At 41.2% G+C, this 16408-nt stretch overlaps 1 protein-coding gene across 1 annotated transcript; it reads right to left on the minus strand.

The window, feature by feature from the left end:
• Positions 1-4010: 4010 nt before the first annotated feature.
• On the minus strand, positions 4011-15136 carry LOC119802471 (putative ankyrin repeat domain-containing protein 20A5). The gene is made up of 4 exons (XM_038313407.2): positions 15039-15136; positions 7633-7747; positions 7353-7526; positions 4011-4125 (listed from the first exon to the last, which is right to left on the minus strand). Exons 1-4 carry the CDS (start codon positions 15134-15136, stop codon positions 4018-4020), a joined length of 495 nt encoding a protein of 164 aa, XP_038169335.2. The 3' UTR covers positions 4011-4017.
• Positions 15137-16408: the final 1272 nt, after the last annotated feature.

Raw genomic sequence — 16408 nt, forward strand, 5'->3', positions numbered from 1 at the left:
GACATGTGACAACCCTCCACCAGCCCAACTCAAAGAATGGAAACACTCAAACTCTACCACCAAAAAAAAAAAAAAAACAGCAACCCAGAATTAACAAACACTGGTCATTAATACTACTTAATATCAATGGACTCAATTCACCTATAAAAAGGCACAATAACTCACAAATACTAATCTATTATCCTATCACCAATTATCCCTCTTTTTGTTAGAACACCCATGAACATATAAAATATCTTCCCCATCCCTCAACCACATACCAATTATAACTAACCCCTAAATGATGTCCCTAAACCTGAGGGCAAACTCTGCTGGGAGAGTGGATGTTGTCCTCTAAAATTGCTTCCAGTTGTCATGGGGGTGACATTCTTTCTAGGGGGTCCTGTGAAAGTAAATGATGGTTAAATTCCAGTTAATATTTGGTCTGGTAAAATTGCAAATAGTCTCTGAGTGTTTTGTGGAGGCCTGGCCAGAATGCTGTAAATTATGTGCACCATTTCCGCTAATCAAGTTGGAACTGTCTTGTGCAGCTGGTACCAAAAAACAGGACTTGTAGTAGTGCTATCAGCATCATGATGTCATATTAACCAGGTGGAGTTGTTGTGGGGCCCCATCTTCTTCCTGGAAACTTCAAAGATTACTTTGGGAAACTTAAGCATTATCTATATAGACATATACAGACATATATATTCAATGAGAGGAATGAGAAAGACAGAAACAGATATGAAAAAAAGGCAAAGAAAGTTTATAAATTATTATTATTATTAATTATTATTATTATTATGTCCCATATCATGGCTCTTGACATGAGATAGACACTCTTGGATTCCTCTTACCAACAGGCTTGGAATTGGAGAAAGACCAAGACAGAGTCCAACTCCAAAATCAGCTCTATATATTTATAAATAAATACACATTAATACATATTTAAAAATATGTTTAGAATAATAATAAACAAGTTGTTTACCAGAAATTCAGAAATGGCCTGTTTTCGGCGTCTGTAATATCTTCTAATATTTTCCTCAGAAATATAAGCTTTTAGGCAGCAGGAATGTTAATCTGGGTATTCCATTGCTGCAACAGGTCATGATCCCACAAATTCACTACAGTATTGGCTATATATGGACTTAGTTTTCCTATTTGCCCTTCTGTCCCTATGCATTCATTCAACCCATCATACTTTGTCTTACCCGAAATAGGGTTCCAATTCCCATGAACTGAACATCTACCTCCTGAAGAGGCCAATTTGGATGCCAAGATTCTAGAGTAATGATACATCCGCACCCATGTCCAATAAGCTTTCAATAAAAATGACATTTATACACACTTTTAGCTTTGGTCTTTGTTCATTTATAGAAGTCTGGAAGAATATATATTTTCTCTGTCCTACCAGATTTCTTGACTCATTCTCCACATTTATCTCATCCTTCAGACTGTTATTGCTTTTGACAGCAGGCATGGGGCCTTCTAATTTTCCTGACGAGACATGTTCTCCACAGTAACCAGAAATGACTGGACCACATTTGTCATGGGGGCCTTGCATTTCCTGATGGTAACGTGTTGCCTTGTCTATCTTTTGTTGACCTACATACATTGGTCCAGTGCCGGCCTTTGCCACACCTCCTACATAAACCTGAAGGCTGAGTCCTCCTGTTCCTATTATTCCTAGAAGAGACATTATTCATAGAAATCCGTTGTCTACAATCCCTTCTCATATGTCCCATTTTACCACAATTAAAACATTTGGTATCTTGATGTCTTCTCTTACCATTGGAAATTGCTTTTCCTACCCACGCTTCAGTGCCATATTCAAATGTATCGACATTCATTGTATGCAAGACCTATTCCTCCAAGGGCGCTGTCTGATCTTTAAAGGCCCCAGGATCCTTTTGCACTCTACGTTGGAATTCTCATAAGCTAAAGGTTCAATTATTATACATCTGGCTTCTGGGTCAGTTATCCCTAATTGTACGGCCCTAGTTAGTCTTTGCTAAAAAGTCACTAAAGGGTTCTTTCTGACCCTGTTTAACCCTGAGATATGATACCACTCTCTGTCCTGGGTCCTGAACACTGTCCCAAGACTTTAAAGCTGCTGTGGCACATACAGATAGGATGTGGGCATCATAAAGAGCTTGGTCCTGAGGATCAGAGTAAAGTCCATCACCTAGAATTTGATCTAGGGAAATCTCAGTTCCTTTAGCTTTTTCCTGTTGCTCTAAAATTCTATCCTCCTCTTTAAAAAGGCATCTCCAATACAATTGTGGCCCACTTTCTAGGACAGCTGAGGTCAACTGAGCCCAATTTTGAGGTGTGGCCTTGTTACTGAGAGCCCAGGTTTTGACCATCTCTCTAACAAAGGACGAATGTAGTCTGTAATTCATAATCGCTTGTTTAATTTCTTTCAAATCACTTATATGTATGGGCTCCCATGTATGTTCCTTGATGACCTTAGGGTATTTGGATTGGAGTGGAGCAATCCTGGGAGAGAGGCCATGTGAGCTGCAGAAGGAAAGGCTGAGGAGGATGCTCTGCCTATGCTCTTTGGAGTTCATTACCAGAGATCAAATAAATGACTTAGTGGCCGGATCTGGAGATATGTGCCTTGGTGTTTTCCTCATGGAGTTTTGGTTTTGCTTTGGTTCAGTTTTTCTTTACTGTTCTACTGTCTTCTGTATAGGAAATCAAGCCCTTGTTATTTGATAATGTTATCATTAAGGACGCCCTACAACCATTTAATAAAAGAATTCTCCTATACAAATATATTAAAAGTATATTATCACTTGGGTTTGGTCCTAAGTCTTAGATAGTCTTAAATCCAATCACTGATCTCCTCCCACCTCACCCCTGCCCCATTGCCAGGCCTTGTTCCCACTCCTGAGGACTTCCACTGCTCAGAGCCAGGCCACACCTGTCAGAAGAACAGGGAATGACCTGCCTGACAGCTGATCTGTCCCTCTTTCTAGATCCAGTTCCTAAAGCCCCATTCCCCAAGTTTTGACCATCTCTCTAACAAAGGACAAATGTAGTCCATAATTCACAATTGCTTGTTTAATTTCTTTTTAAATCACTTCTACGTAGGGCTCCCATGTATATTCCTTGGTAACCTTAGAGTATTTGGAGCCGGCTACCTTTTCTGATGTTATTACTGGAAAGGCAGGTAGAACTCTGGGGAAGCTATCGCAGAGAGTTTTACGTACTGACGAAGTTAAATTTTGCCTTTCTACCTTTTGCTCCTGTTCGTCGAAGTCCATAATTTCCTCAATTTTTTCAAATCTGTTTATAATTGCCTTCTGCAAGGCCTGAATCTCCTGTCCAGCATTATGCTCTAATGTCCTCATTGTGGATTCTAAGGTATGAAGTCTGTCCATTAGAGATAATATCTCATCCTTAGATATAATCCTCATGGCATGTATATTACCTTCTTGGAGGGACATTCTATCAGTCAATCTGTCATACTCCTTTGGCAAAGTTCGATTAATACATTCGGCAGGTCGAATCCTCTCAAATAATGTTTCAGCACCTACTGTCATGGACTGGATTTTATGTGCCAAATCAGCCATTTCCTTCTCTCCTTAAATGAATTACTATTAGACTGTACCTTTCTGAAATTAGCTCAGTTGACCGAGTCATATTAAACAAAAATCTAGTCTCCTCCTTGAGAACTCCAATCTCTTTCTTGAAGAGGTTGGTATCAGTCTGAATTGATGTTCAAATTACCTCAGCCAACTGAAAATTGTCAGACAAGATGGTTGTGCCCTTCCTTAGATTTTTAACTTCTTTTAAGAATCCTGGATTCAGTCTGTAAAGACCACATCATTTTCCTGTTGTCAAGCCATATTATGAAAAAGCCATAACATACAAGAAAAAAGGCGAATCCCAGAAATGCCACATGAGAGGGGTGTCATTCGCATCTTGTAAGACCTCCCACATGGAGTAAGTGAAAGGCTATGGAAACCTTAGAGGGTTAGATGTCTGACATTTTCCCTTTTTAAATTCAAAATAAATCTTACCTGTCGTTTAATCAAATAAGCAAGAGTAGGTGCAATAACCGTTGTCCTCCAGTAGGTGGCGGGGTGTACCTGAATCCACATGCTTGATTTTAGATAGCTGAATGTAAATGAAATACTGAAACATATAATCAAATAAATAAGTTAAAATCACAGAGCGTGTGCTCTGTTAATGTGTTTGGCTGCTCAATAGTTTCTTGCTCTGGCGGAGTGGCAGCTGTGTCTGGACCCAAAGCCTGCAGCACGGGCACGGACACAGGGCACACATGCCTGGAAGTGCTCGGGTCTGGAGCTGCGGAGGCTGCCAAGAGTGAGCTGAGAGATGCCTGGATGGGGGTGGGGGTGAGGCAGCCCAGGCCGTGCCAATAGTGCACGGAGACGCAGCTATCTAAGCCCAAATGAACTGAACGCTGTGCTGCGGCAGCTGGCCAGCACTGCAAGAGGCTCCAAAAGCCCCACATACCAGGATGGGGAAGTGTGCAGTGGCCATGAGGCTCGCAAATGGTGCAGCTCGCAGTGGCCCCAATGTTCAGGCGCCAAATGAAGGCTAATCGGTTTTTATGATTAATAACCAGACCAGCTCAAGAACAAGCTATATTTTAATAATTGATAAAAGGCGGGTGGGGGAACTCATGTTACAAGAGAGGGTGGTCTGAAATCCAAAGTGGTCTGATGAGCACTGTGTAGAGAGAGTGATTGCACCTGGATCTCCAGGTTTTCTTCCCTGCGGACCAGGTTGCCATGCCCCAATTCACTGTGATTGGTTAACAGAGTTTCCCCATCAGTTGGGGCTGTCTGAGATTCTGTTGAATAATCTTCTAGGTGCCAGTGAATCCAAAGCTCAGATGGTTGTTTCTTGTGGTATAGTCATTGTCACAGTTCTAGTTACCCTGTTGGTTACTCCTGTTGCTGGAAATAGCTCAGTGTTCCTGTGCTTTGCTCTGCTCCCTTGGAGTTTCCTGTCTTAGGCCTACTTTGGCCTAGGTTGCTGGCTTTGATCTGTTTCTGAAAATCTTGGTCTGGATCTCCTCCTGCAGAAGTCCCTGTCTTGGAGTTGGACCTGTTTTGGTGGAGATCGCCGACTCTGGATCTGGTCACTGGCTCAACCCTCATCCGCCACTGTTCTGGGACTGGGTTGGCTCCCAGGACTGGATTTGTTCCTGGCTTCTGCTCCGGGTGGAACTGGAAAATTTTCTTAATTTGTGTTTGATGGGGAGGTCCCAACCACTGTAGGTGTTACCTTGCTTGGGCATGTGGTCCCTGGTTCTATAAGAATGCAGGCTGAGCAAGTAATGGTGAGCAATCCAGTAAGCAGCACCCCTCCAATGCCTCTCAACTGGAGCCTGACTCTAGGCACCTGCCCTGTCTGAGTTCCTGTCCTGACTTCCTTTGTGATAAACTGGCATGTGGATTTATAAGCCAAATCAATCCTTTCCTCCTCCAGTTGATTTGGTCACAGTGTTTCATCACAACAATAGTAGCAGGACTAGGACAACAGGCCAATCGCTTCCAGTCACCTTCCCTGAGAAAGGTGGTAGAGATCTCTCACAGCCATAAATTGTGCTACAGAGGATGATGGAAAGGAACCTCTGCATACAGATTACTGCTATCAAAGAAGGAAAGCATCTCTGGCATTTTTCAGCAAACTTTTGGATCCATGAGATAATTTAGTATATCCACAAACCATATTCATGGCAGAAAAGAGAGACTTCTCCAAAGTAACTTACTGCGGTGATCTTCTAGAATACTGAAATGCTTTGAAACGTGGGAAGGTTCAGATGCCTAGCAATGGGTGTGGGGAATTTGATTAATCTTTTTTTGTCTTTTTGTTTTTTTTTGGTTTTTCAAGACAGAGTTTTCCTGTAGTTTCTAGAGCCTGTCCTGGAACTAGCTCTTGTAGACCAGCTGGCCTCGAACTCAGAGATCCGCCTGCCTCTGCCTCCTGAGTGCTGGGATTAAAGGCGTGCACCACCACTGCCTGGCGGTGTGGGGAATTTGAAAGAGTCTCAGCTGCCAGAGTATAGAACTATTCCAATGGGAACAATTTTGAATTTACAAACACATGGGAATGTTGACTACCCACCTTCCATGGTTCCATGACTATTATGATAAAGACTTAGGGGTTCTAATTAGTAGGTGTAGCCTGATAGGCAAGGTTAATCAAAATTTGATTGAAGGACAGGATTAATGGCACCAATCCCCATGAACAAATGATGACAAGGCTTTCCTCACGTCTGCTACATCCGTCCAACCTATGTCAGACTCTGACATCCTTATACTTAGAGAATCTCTTAGGTTTTTCCACAGTCAAGGCATGAGATGGGTAACAGCTCCCAAAGGAGAACAATAGTATTTTCTGTGAAACCATACATTTTGAGACTAGAATAGACCATTAGGAAAATGAGATCACCACACCAATTCTATCCCATGCCTGGGGGCTCTACTTGGAATGAAATGGAACATGGTGTGGGTCCTGAGTAATAAAGATTTTAAAGCTTTAGAGAGAGTGTCTAGGAATACAGCTCAGCAGTAAATCACATGCCCAGGACATTCAGGTCCATGAGTGTAATTCCCAGCCCTCTTCCTCAATGTGCTCTGAGCCACAGAATGAAAAGCTATAATGCAGATGTATAAGATGAAAGCTTCCTGAGAGCTGACCTCATAAGAATCAACCCCAAGCATGGATACCATAGGTTTTCAGTATCTTGTTGAATGGATGTGCTAAATTTTCTTCTCTGGGTCAGAATTTCTATCTGCATTCCAAAAGATATTTATCTGTCAGATGTACTGTTTCCCAAACAATGTTCAATGACTTTTACAAGAAATATGACGAAACTGTGAAATTTTAAATTTCAAAACTAAAATGTATTCATTTAGTAAATTCCTGTTTGATCAACTCAAGCCAGCCAAACTCTTAGTGTGGAGACATGAAGTTAAGATGAAGTCAAACCTCTAGCTGCAAAACTACTGGCAATTGATAGATGTGGGAGAGGAAGATTCAGTTTTATTTAAGGGTGTGGCCCCTAGTAGGCTGACTAAACTCCAGTGGATGGTCAAACACCCAAGAGTATATGGGCTGTGAAAATTTGACTTACTTGTTGCATTAAAACCTACAAGAGTGCGGAAAGATAGCTCAGACCTTAAAGGCTAGGCTCACAACAGAAAAATAAGAGTAAAAAACTACAACAATATATCAATGTTTAAATGAGTATCAATCAAATGACTTCTAAATGTCAGTCAGGGAATACTTGACCTCCTGAGCACAGGAAATCGTGGCCCTATTCATGAACTTGTGAAAGTACATAGTTGCCAAGTACTTTGGAATTTAATTTAGATAATCTTTACCTTTGAGGTCTGCTCAATCTTGCCCCCTGGTGCCAGGAGGGCAGCTGCTATCTCAGGGACATCACTGAGTACAGCATGGTGGAGAGCTGTCTTCCCATTGGTATCTTTCCAGTTTGGATCAGTGCGCTCCTGCAGCAAGAAGATGATGATGTCTCTTTGCATTTTCTGTACAGCCTGTGCATATTGTAAAAGAAAAACAGTGTCAATTCAAAGAATTCAACCTAGGCATCTCACAGCTTTCTCTATGATACATGTGATATATTTTGTATACTTGAACTACCTGTATTAAAGGTGTCATGTACTTGTTAGTGGTGGCATTAATATCACAGCCAGACAGCACAAAGAACCAAACTAGCTCAAGGTGTCCACATGAGCATGCGAAGTGCAGGACTGATCTGTGGAGCAAGAGGCATTTTTATTGAAAGTGTAGGCTACTGTGTCAGCATGTGCAATCACTCACATGCTCTGCAATTATTACACAACATGCAATTCCTCTGACTCCCCACAACAACAGATACTTAACTTCATCTAAACATTATGTTCTTTTGCTCTTATTATTCCCTGTATTAGAAAACTCCTTATCCAGAACTCTTGTGGCAATTGGAGGAAAACCCATGTGTAGCAGCAGTTGGAGGAATTTGGAAATAACTAAAAATAGTCATTTTAGAATAAATCAGTTTTAATAAAAGGAGAAAGTGGGATACACTTACAAAGCCAAAGCTCCAGCAAAGCAGAGAGTCAAGCGGGAAAAAACAGGGGCGTCTATCCCCAACCCGGTTCTTTTTAAAGGTACCTTTCTCCCCTGGAGTAGCCACGCCCCTGAAAGCAGGGATTGGCCAGCTGCCCCAACATCTCCCCCTTTTGTATAAATAAGGCAGATTCAGAAACCAAATACAACTATATACAATGGGAATAGATCATATAAAATTACAAGAAGCAAACAATATTAGGCGAGGAACATATAACAGAAATTTTACTAAACATTCTACTTCAGGAACAAGATTGCCGGATAAAAAATGGGAACATGGGGGTGGGGTGGGATGGGGGGGTGGGGGGATGGGGAGAGAAAAGGGTGAAGTGGAGGATGGGAAGAGCTTGGGGGAATAGGATGGTTGGGGTATAGGAAGGGTGGATATGGGAATAAGGAATTATATATCTTAGTTAAGGGAGCCATTCTAGGGTTGGCAGAGACTTGACTCTAGAGGGGTTGCCAGGTGTCCAGGAAGATGACCCCAGCTAGTTCCTAGGGCAGCTGAGGAGAGGGTGCCAGAAATGTCCAGATCCTATTGTCATACTCATGAATATCTTGCATATCACCATAGAACCTTCACCTGGCATTGGATGGAGAAAATGACAGAGCCCCACATAGGAGCACCAGACTGAGCTCTCAAGGTCCTGATGAGGAGCAAAAGGAGGGAGATCATGAGCAAGGAAGCCAGGACCGCGAGGAGTGCTTTTACCCATTGAGACGGTGGAACAGATCTAACGGGAGACCACCAAGTCCAGTCGGAATGGGACTGATGGAACAGGGGACCAAACCGGACTCTCTGAATGTGGCTGATGGTGGAGGAGGACTGAGAAACCAAGGACAATGGCAATGAACATGAACTCTACAGCATGGACGGGCTCACTGTGAGCCTTGTCAGTTTGGTTGCTCACCTTCCTGGACTTAGGGGGAGCTGGGAGGTCCTTGGACTTAACATAGTGAAGGGAACCCTGATGGCTCTTTGTCTTTGGAGAGGGGTGGAGTGGGGGTATGGGTGGAAGGGAGGGGAGGGAAGGGGGAGGAGATGGAAATCTTGAATAAAAAAATGAGAAAAAAAAAGAAGGTAGCTACAATTATCTAATCTTCAACCCCATCAAAGATCTGAGAAAGGAAGTAATATTACTAAAGCAACCAGGAAGCACAAACGAGAAACTTCCAAAATGTGCAACAGATGACAGAGACAACTGACTACCTGGGCAACCACACAAAATCTTGTTAGCAATGTTGAGGCAACCAACTTTGGCTAAGGCCTGATATAACCTGACATACTATTTTTCAATGGCAAGGAACCTTTAGTAGAACTATCCTATCCTGTCTTGGCAAGATAAGACAATTCTGTTTTATCCACTTATGGATATTTTGTATCTTAGTCAGTAGTGGAGGTATGGGCTTTTCTTTGCCCAAAGGCCAGTTCTGCCAAGAAGAAGACAAACTCCCAGTGGAGTGTCTTTGGAGCTCAATGTTCTCTTGGGAGTAGAGCATTGTTGCCAGGAGTGATTGTGTCTCATAAGTACAAAACTCTAGGTTAGATTAAAAGCCATGTTCTACAGCTCTTCGAAGAGGTCGAAGATTATGCTATCTATACTAAATATAATCTCTATGTGTCTAAAAAACCTGATTATCCTAAATATAAATATGACAAACATATAATTCTCAACACTTATCTAACTGTATGACTATTAGAATAGACAATTGTGCAATAAATGAAGACAATGATTTCCAAATGTAAACAGGGTCATTACATAAATAATATCCGAGGTAGAAATGTACATTGCAATATGGTAGACAATGTCATTACATAAATAATATCAGAGGTAGAGATGTACATTGCAATATGGTATACAATGTCATTACATAAATAATATCAGATGTAGAGATGTACATTGCAATATGGTATATATCTCAATATAACAATTGTTTCAAACAGAGGTAGGATTATACTCTCATACAATGTTCAATATATCAATATACAAGAATCAGCACCCATATAGTTTTCAAAAAACAATAACTCACAGAAATCAATTATTCCTTCAGACCACCAGTTAATCCATCCTTTTTTTGGAAATAAATATATATCTCTATCTCTATCTATCTATCTATCTATCTATCTATCTATCTATCTATCTATCTATCTATCTATCTGTATGTAGTTTGTACCCCTGAGTCCATATAAAGCCTCCCTCAACCCCTCAACCCTATACCAGCCACCAATTAGTGTCACTAAACCTGAGGGTAAACTTTGTTGGGAGAGGGGGCATCGTCATCTAAGATTGCTTCAAGCTGACATAGGGGCGACTTTTCCTCTCAGGGGGTCCTATGAAAGCAAATGATGGTAAAATACCCAGGGTAACATTTCATCTAGGAAGAATGTGTCTAGCCTCTGAATATTTTGAGGAGATCCGGCCACATGTTGTCAAAAATGTGCACTATTCAAAAGTCTTTTGTGCAATTGGTATCAAAAAACAGGCCAAATATTAGCACTACAAAAACATGACGTCATAATAACCAGTTGGAGTTGATGTTGCGGGGCACCGTCTTCATCCTGGAAACCGCAAAGATTACTGAAGAAAAAAATTGTTGTTTGTTACGGGAAAGATAAGCATTATCTACAGAGACATATACAGACATATACGTGTATATATTCAATGAAAGGTGCATTAAAGACAGACACAGGTATGAGGGAAGGCAAAGAAGACAAATATATTAGTATCATTATTAACATTATTATTATTATTATTATTATTATTATTACTCTGTCTCATAACATGACTCCTGACCTGAGACAGAAACTCTGAGAAATCTTTTATAAACAAGCTTGGAATTGGAGAGGGACTGGGCCAGAGTCCAACTCTAAAAAAACAGCTCTAAATATTTATAAAGAAATGCATATTGACACACATTCAAAAAATTGTTTTTCATACTCACGGAGCTTACCCAATGTTAATGCTGATCCTTGATGGGTTGCAACTGGTATCCATCCATCAGTATTCAAGATATCCAGGGTCCCTCAGATCCTTTGAAGGTGAGCATTTTCCTGTGGAGATAAGAAAAGAACCCTACCCCCAAACTATAGGTCTCGTACCATCAGTATGTTCACCATCCTTGTGCATGAATTGTTATTTTTCTTTTCCAAGGGGCTTCTCCTCTTCAAACCAAACCTTTATTAACTTTGATGGTATCCATGATTTTTCTTCTGTGGAGACAAGAGCAAAACCCCTTCCCCAACGCAGCACATCCTCTGGTTTCCACTGTGAGGTCAGCACATCCTTGAAATAAACTGGTTGATTTAATTCAGCAGACTTTTCCATTATCCAATGTCTTTCTGCAGCCGTTGTCCCCTTCTCCTTAGTGTTGAGAAAATTCAAGGTTAGTAAAGCATTATGTAATCTATTTCTGGGGGTATTTTCCACCCCCTTTTGTTTGTTTAACATATCCTTTATAGTTCTATTTGATCTTTCAATGACTGCTTGACCTGTAGGATTGTAGGGTATATACCTGTAACATGCTTAATGTTGTAATAAGCAAAAAACCGTTTCATTTTCCTAGAGACATAAGCTGGACCATTATCTGTCTTTATTTGTGCAGGTATACCCATGATGACCATAACTTCTAACAAATGAGTGATTACCGAATCGGCCTTTTCTGAGCTTAAAGCAGTTGCCCATTGGAAGCCTGAATAAGTGTCAATGGTGTGGTGTACATATTTTAATTTGCCAAATTCTGTGAAGTGGAACACATCCATCTTCCAGATTTCATTCCTTTTAGTGCCCTTTGGATTAGTCCCTGCAGGCAGTGGTGCTTGGTTATAGAAAGAACAAGTAGGGCATTTCTTTACAATCTCCTTAGCTTGTTGCCATGTAATAGAAAACTCTTTCTTCAAGCCTTTGCTATTGACATGATGCTTTTCATGAAATTCAGAAGCCTGCAGCACACTACCAATCAATAACTGATCAATATCTGCATTACCTCGTGCTAAAGGTCCTGGCAGACCCGTATGGGATCGGATGTGTGTTATATACATAGGGCAAAGTCTGTTCCTGATCATGTCTTGTACCTGGATAAACAATGAGGTTAGTTCAGTATCATCAGGTATGAATTCAGCAGTTTTAATATGTAAAATAACTCTTTCTGCATATTGTGAGTCAGTAACAATATTAAGAGGTTCCTTAAAATCCCTTAGTACCATAAGAATGGCAAATAACTCTGCCTTCTGGACAGAATCATAAGGACTTTGTTCTACCTTACTCAAGTCTTCTGATTTGTAGCCTGCCTTCCCTGATTTATTAGCATCAGTAAAAAACGTGCGGGCTCCAGTTATTGGAGCATCACGGACGATTCGAGGAAGAATCCAAGAAGTTCTCTTTATAAAGTTAAGCCTCTTGCTTTTTGGATAGTTGTTATTAATTTCTCCTAAAAAGTTAGCACAAGCTGTTTGCCATGGTTCATTATATTCCCATAATTTTCTTATCTCATCAGCAGTGAAAGGCACTATGATTTCTGCTGGGTCCATGCCTGCTAGTTGACGAAGTCTCAATTTGCCTTTTATAATTAATTCAGAAACCTTTTCCACATAGGTTTTTATTTTCTTACTTGGTTTATGAGGTAGAAAGATCCACTCTAAGATAATATCATCTCTTTGCATTAAAATTCTTGTAGGAGAAATTTTTGAAGGTTAAATGACGAGAATACAAGTGAGTTCTGGATTCACCCTATCCACATGTGCTTCCTGCAATTTTTCTTCAACCATTGTCAGTTCTTTTTCTGCTTCAGCTGTTAATTCTGTGGGACTGTTTAAGTCTCTTTCAACATCTAAGGTTTTATTTAAGTGAATTATCATATCAGTGTTATCCCAACAGCCGGTCGAAGGCTGGAAATGTCTCCCAACAACCTTTGAAAGTCATTAAGAGTCCATAGTCGATCTCTCCTAATTTGTGCCTTTTGTGTCTTAATGTTTTGCAAACCTATTCTATAACCTAGATTATCAACAGAATCTCCTCTCTGAATTTTTTCAGGAGGAATCTGTAATCCCCATTTAGGCAGAACTATTTTAACCTCTTCAAACAATCTTTCTAAGGTATCCATGTTTGATCAAACAAGATATCATCCATGTAATGATAAATAATAGTCTTGGGAAATAGCTTGCGTATTATTTGCAATGGTTGATTTACAAAGTATTGGCACAGGGTGGGAGAGTTCAACATGCTTTGTGGGAGGACAGTCCACTGGTATCTCCTGGTTGAGAGTTATTATAAGTAGGCACTGTGAAGGCAAACTTTTCTCTATCTTTTTCTTGTAAAGGTATGGTGAAGTAACAGTCCTTCAAATCAATAACTATGGAGGCCATCCTTTTGGTAATAAAGAAGGCAGAGGAAGTCCAGATTGCAGAGAGCCCATAGGCTGGATAACCTTGTTGATAGCTCTGAGATCTGTCACCATTCTCCATTTACCAGATTTTTTCTTAACCACAAATACAGGAGAATTCCAAGGGCTGGTAGATTCTTCAATATGCTGAGCATCCAATTGCTCTTGTACCAGCTGTTCTAAAGCCCGCAACTTTGCCTCAGATAAAGGCCATTGTTTTGTCCATATTGGCTTCTCAGACAACCATTTTAGAGGTAGGGCCATTGGTATTTCTGGAGGGGCATCCTTTGCTTTGTGTTCTTGTACAGCCCGAATGGCTGGTTTTTGCCATCTGTAATACCTTTTAATGTTTTCCTCAGAAATATATTCTCTAGAGGCAGCAGGAATGTTAATATGAGTATTCCATTGCTGCAATAGGTCACGGCCCCATAAATTTACTGCAATATTAGCTACATATGGCCTTAATTTTCCTATTTGTCCTTCTGTCCCTATGCATTCAACTGATCTCGTGCTTTGTCTTACTCAAGATAGGGTTCCAATTCCCAAGAGCCGAACATTTACATCTTGTAGAGGCCAATACGGATGCCAAGATTCTGGAGTAATGATACTTACATCTGCTCCTGTGTCCAGCAGGCCAATAATGAAAATGCCATTTACACACACTCTTAACTTTGGTCTTTGATCACTTATAGAAGTTTGCCAAAATACACGTAATTCATCTTTCAGGCCGTTTTTGCTTCTAACAGCAGACATGGGGTTTTCTAATTGTTCTGACAAGGCAAGTTCTTCGTAGTAACGGGAAATGACTGAACCACATTCACCATGGGGGGCCTATGGCCCCCCCCATGGCGTTTCCCGCTTGCAGTGGGTTTTCTTGCCTATCCCTTGACGATCTGCATTCACTGTCCCAATGACTACCTTTTCCATATCTCCTCCATTAACCTGAAGGCTGAGGCCTCCTATTCCTGTTATTCCTGGAAGAGGCGTTATTATTATTATTTCTGGAAATCCTTTGTCTGCAATTCCATTTCATATGACCCATTCTGCCACAATTAAAACATTTGGTATTTTATGTCTTCTTTACCATTGGCAATTGCTTCTTCCACCCATGCCTCCGTGCCATAGTCAAATGATCCAACATTCATTGTATGCAAGACCCATTCTTCCAAAGGTGCTGATCTGATCTTTAGAAGTGTCAAAACCCTTTTGCACTCCACATTGGCATTCTCATAAGCCAGACTCAATTATTACATGCCTTGCTTCTGGGTCAGATATCCCTATTTGTACAGCTTTAGTTAGTCTATGTAAAAAGTCAACAAATGGTTCTCTCGGACCCTGTTTAACTCTGATATATGATTCCGTTCTCTGTCTTGGGTCTTGAACCCTGTCCCAAGCCTTTAAGGCTGCAGGAGTACATATGGATAAAGTGTGTTCATCATAATTAGCTTGTTCTAGAGGATCAGAATAAAGTCCTTCACCCAGAATTTGATCTAGGGTAATGTCAACTCCCTTTGATCTTTCCTGCTGTTCTAAAAGCCTAGCCTCTTGTCTGAACATACACTTCCAGTTTAATTGAGATCCTCTCTAGAACCGCCGATACTAGATCAATCCAGTCCCTTGGCATTGGTCTCACATTGATGGACCATGATTTTAGCATCTCCTTAACAAAGGAGCTATTTATCCCAAAATTCTTAACAGCTTGTTTAATTTCTTTCAGATCATTCATACGGATGGGTTCCCATGTATATTCCTTGGTGACCTTAGGGTTTTTAGAACCAGTCACCTTCTCTGTTGTTATTACTGGAAAAATAGGCAGAGTCTTGTTAAAACTATCCCAGAGAGTTCTATTTACTGATGGGGTCAAGATATTCTTTTGTATTATTTGCACCTGTTCATCAGAGTCTATAATTTCCTCAATCTTTTCAAATCTGTTTACCATTGCCTTCTGCAATGCCAGAATCTCTTGCCCAGTATTATGTTCCAAGGCTTTCATAGAGGATTCAAAGGTATGAAGTTTGTCCAACACCGATAATGTCTCATCCTTGGACAGAATTTTCATGGCATAAATGGTGCCATCTTGAATTGAAATTCTGTCCAGTAATCTTTCATAGCCCTTTGATAAAGTCTTGTTAATACATTCAACGGTTCAGATCTTCTCAGATAATGTTTCAGTTCCTACAGACAAGGACTGCAATTTATGATTCAAATCAGCTGCTCCTGCCTCCATATCCTGCACCTTTTTCTCAAATGATAAAGCCAGGCTCTGAATGGGCTTGGAGAAATCAGAGGAGCTGTGTTCTCAGCCTAAGCAAGTGCAGGCAAACAGCTCCTGGGCGGAGCAAAGCGGCAGGCCAGGCGGGCAGCAGCAGAGGAGGCCATGGCGTTCAGCCGCGGGCGGTCTCCGTATGGAGGCGTGGGAATAAAAAGGGGTCGTGGCTTGGCTCAATCCGCTGAATTAAAATTAAGCCAGGTCAGCCCACCTGCGAACTGCGAGTAGAAATCTGCCGACTGCTACAGACTGTGGGGTAAGAGTGGTCCCTGGCGGCTACTGCCCCCGGGGTTCTAAGGAAAAAAAGAAGGGGGGAGCCCCATGTGGAGGGCGCCAAATGTAGCCGCGGTCGGAGGAATTTGGAAATAACTAAAAATAGTCCTTTTAGAATAAATCACTTTTAATAAAAGGAGAAAGTGGGATACACTTACAAAGCTCCAGCAAAGCAGAGAGTCAAGCGGGAAAAAACAGGGGCGTCTATCCCCAACCTGGTTCTTTTTAAAGGTACCTTTCTCCCCTGGAGCAGCCACGCCCCTGAAAGCAGGGATTGGCCAGCTGCCCCAACACCCATGGCTGTCACAGGTTAGGTGAGTCCTTGGTCACTCACGTAGTTCTAACTAGAGCCAAGGCTCTGGCCCAGAGCAGCCTTTATGAACAGAG

Source organism: Arvicola amphibius, chromosome 12 (genome assembly GCF_903992535.2).
Source record: "Arvicola amphibius chromosome 12, mArvAmp1.2, whole genome shotgun sequence".
In the NCBI taxonomy this organism is placed as follows: Eukaryota; Metazoa; Chordata; class Mammalia; order Rodentia; family Cricetidae; genus Arvicola; species Arvicola amphibius.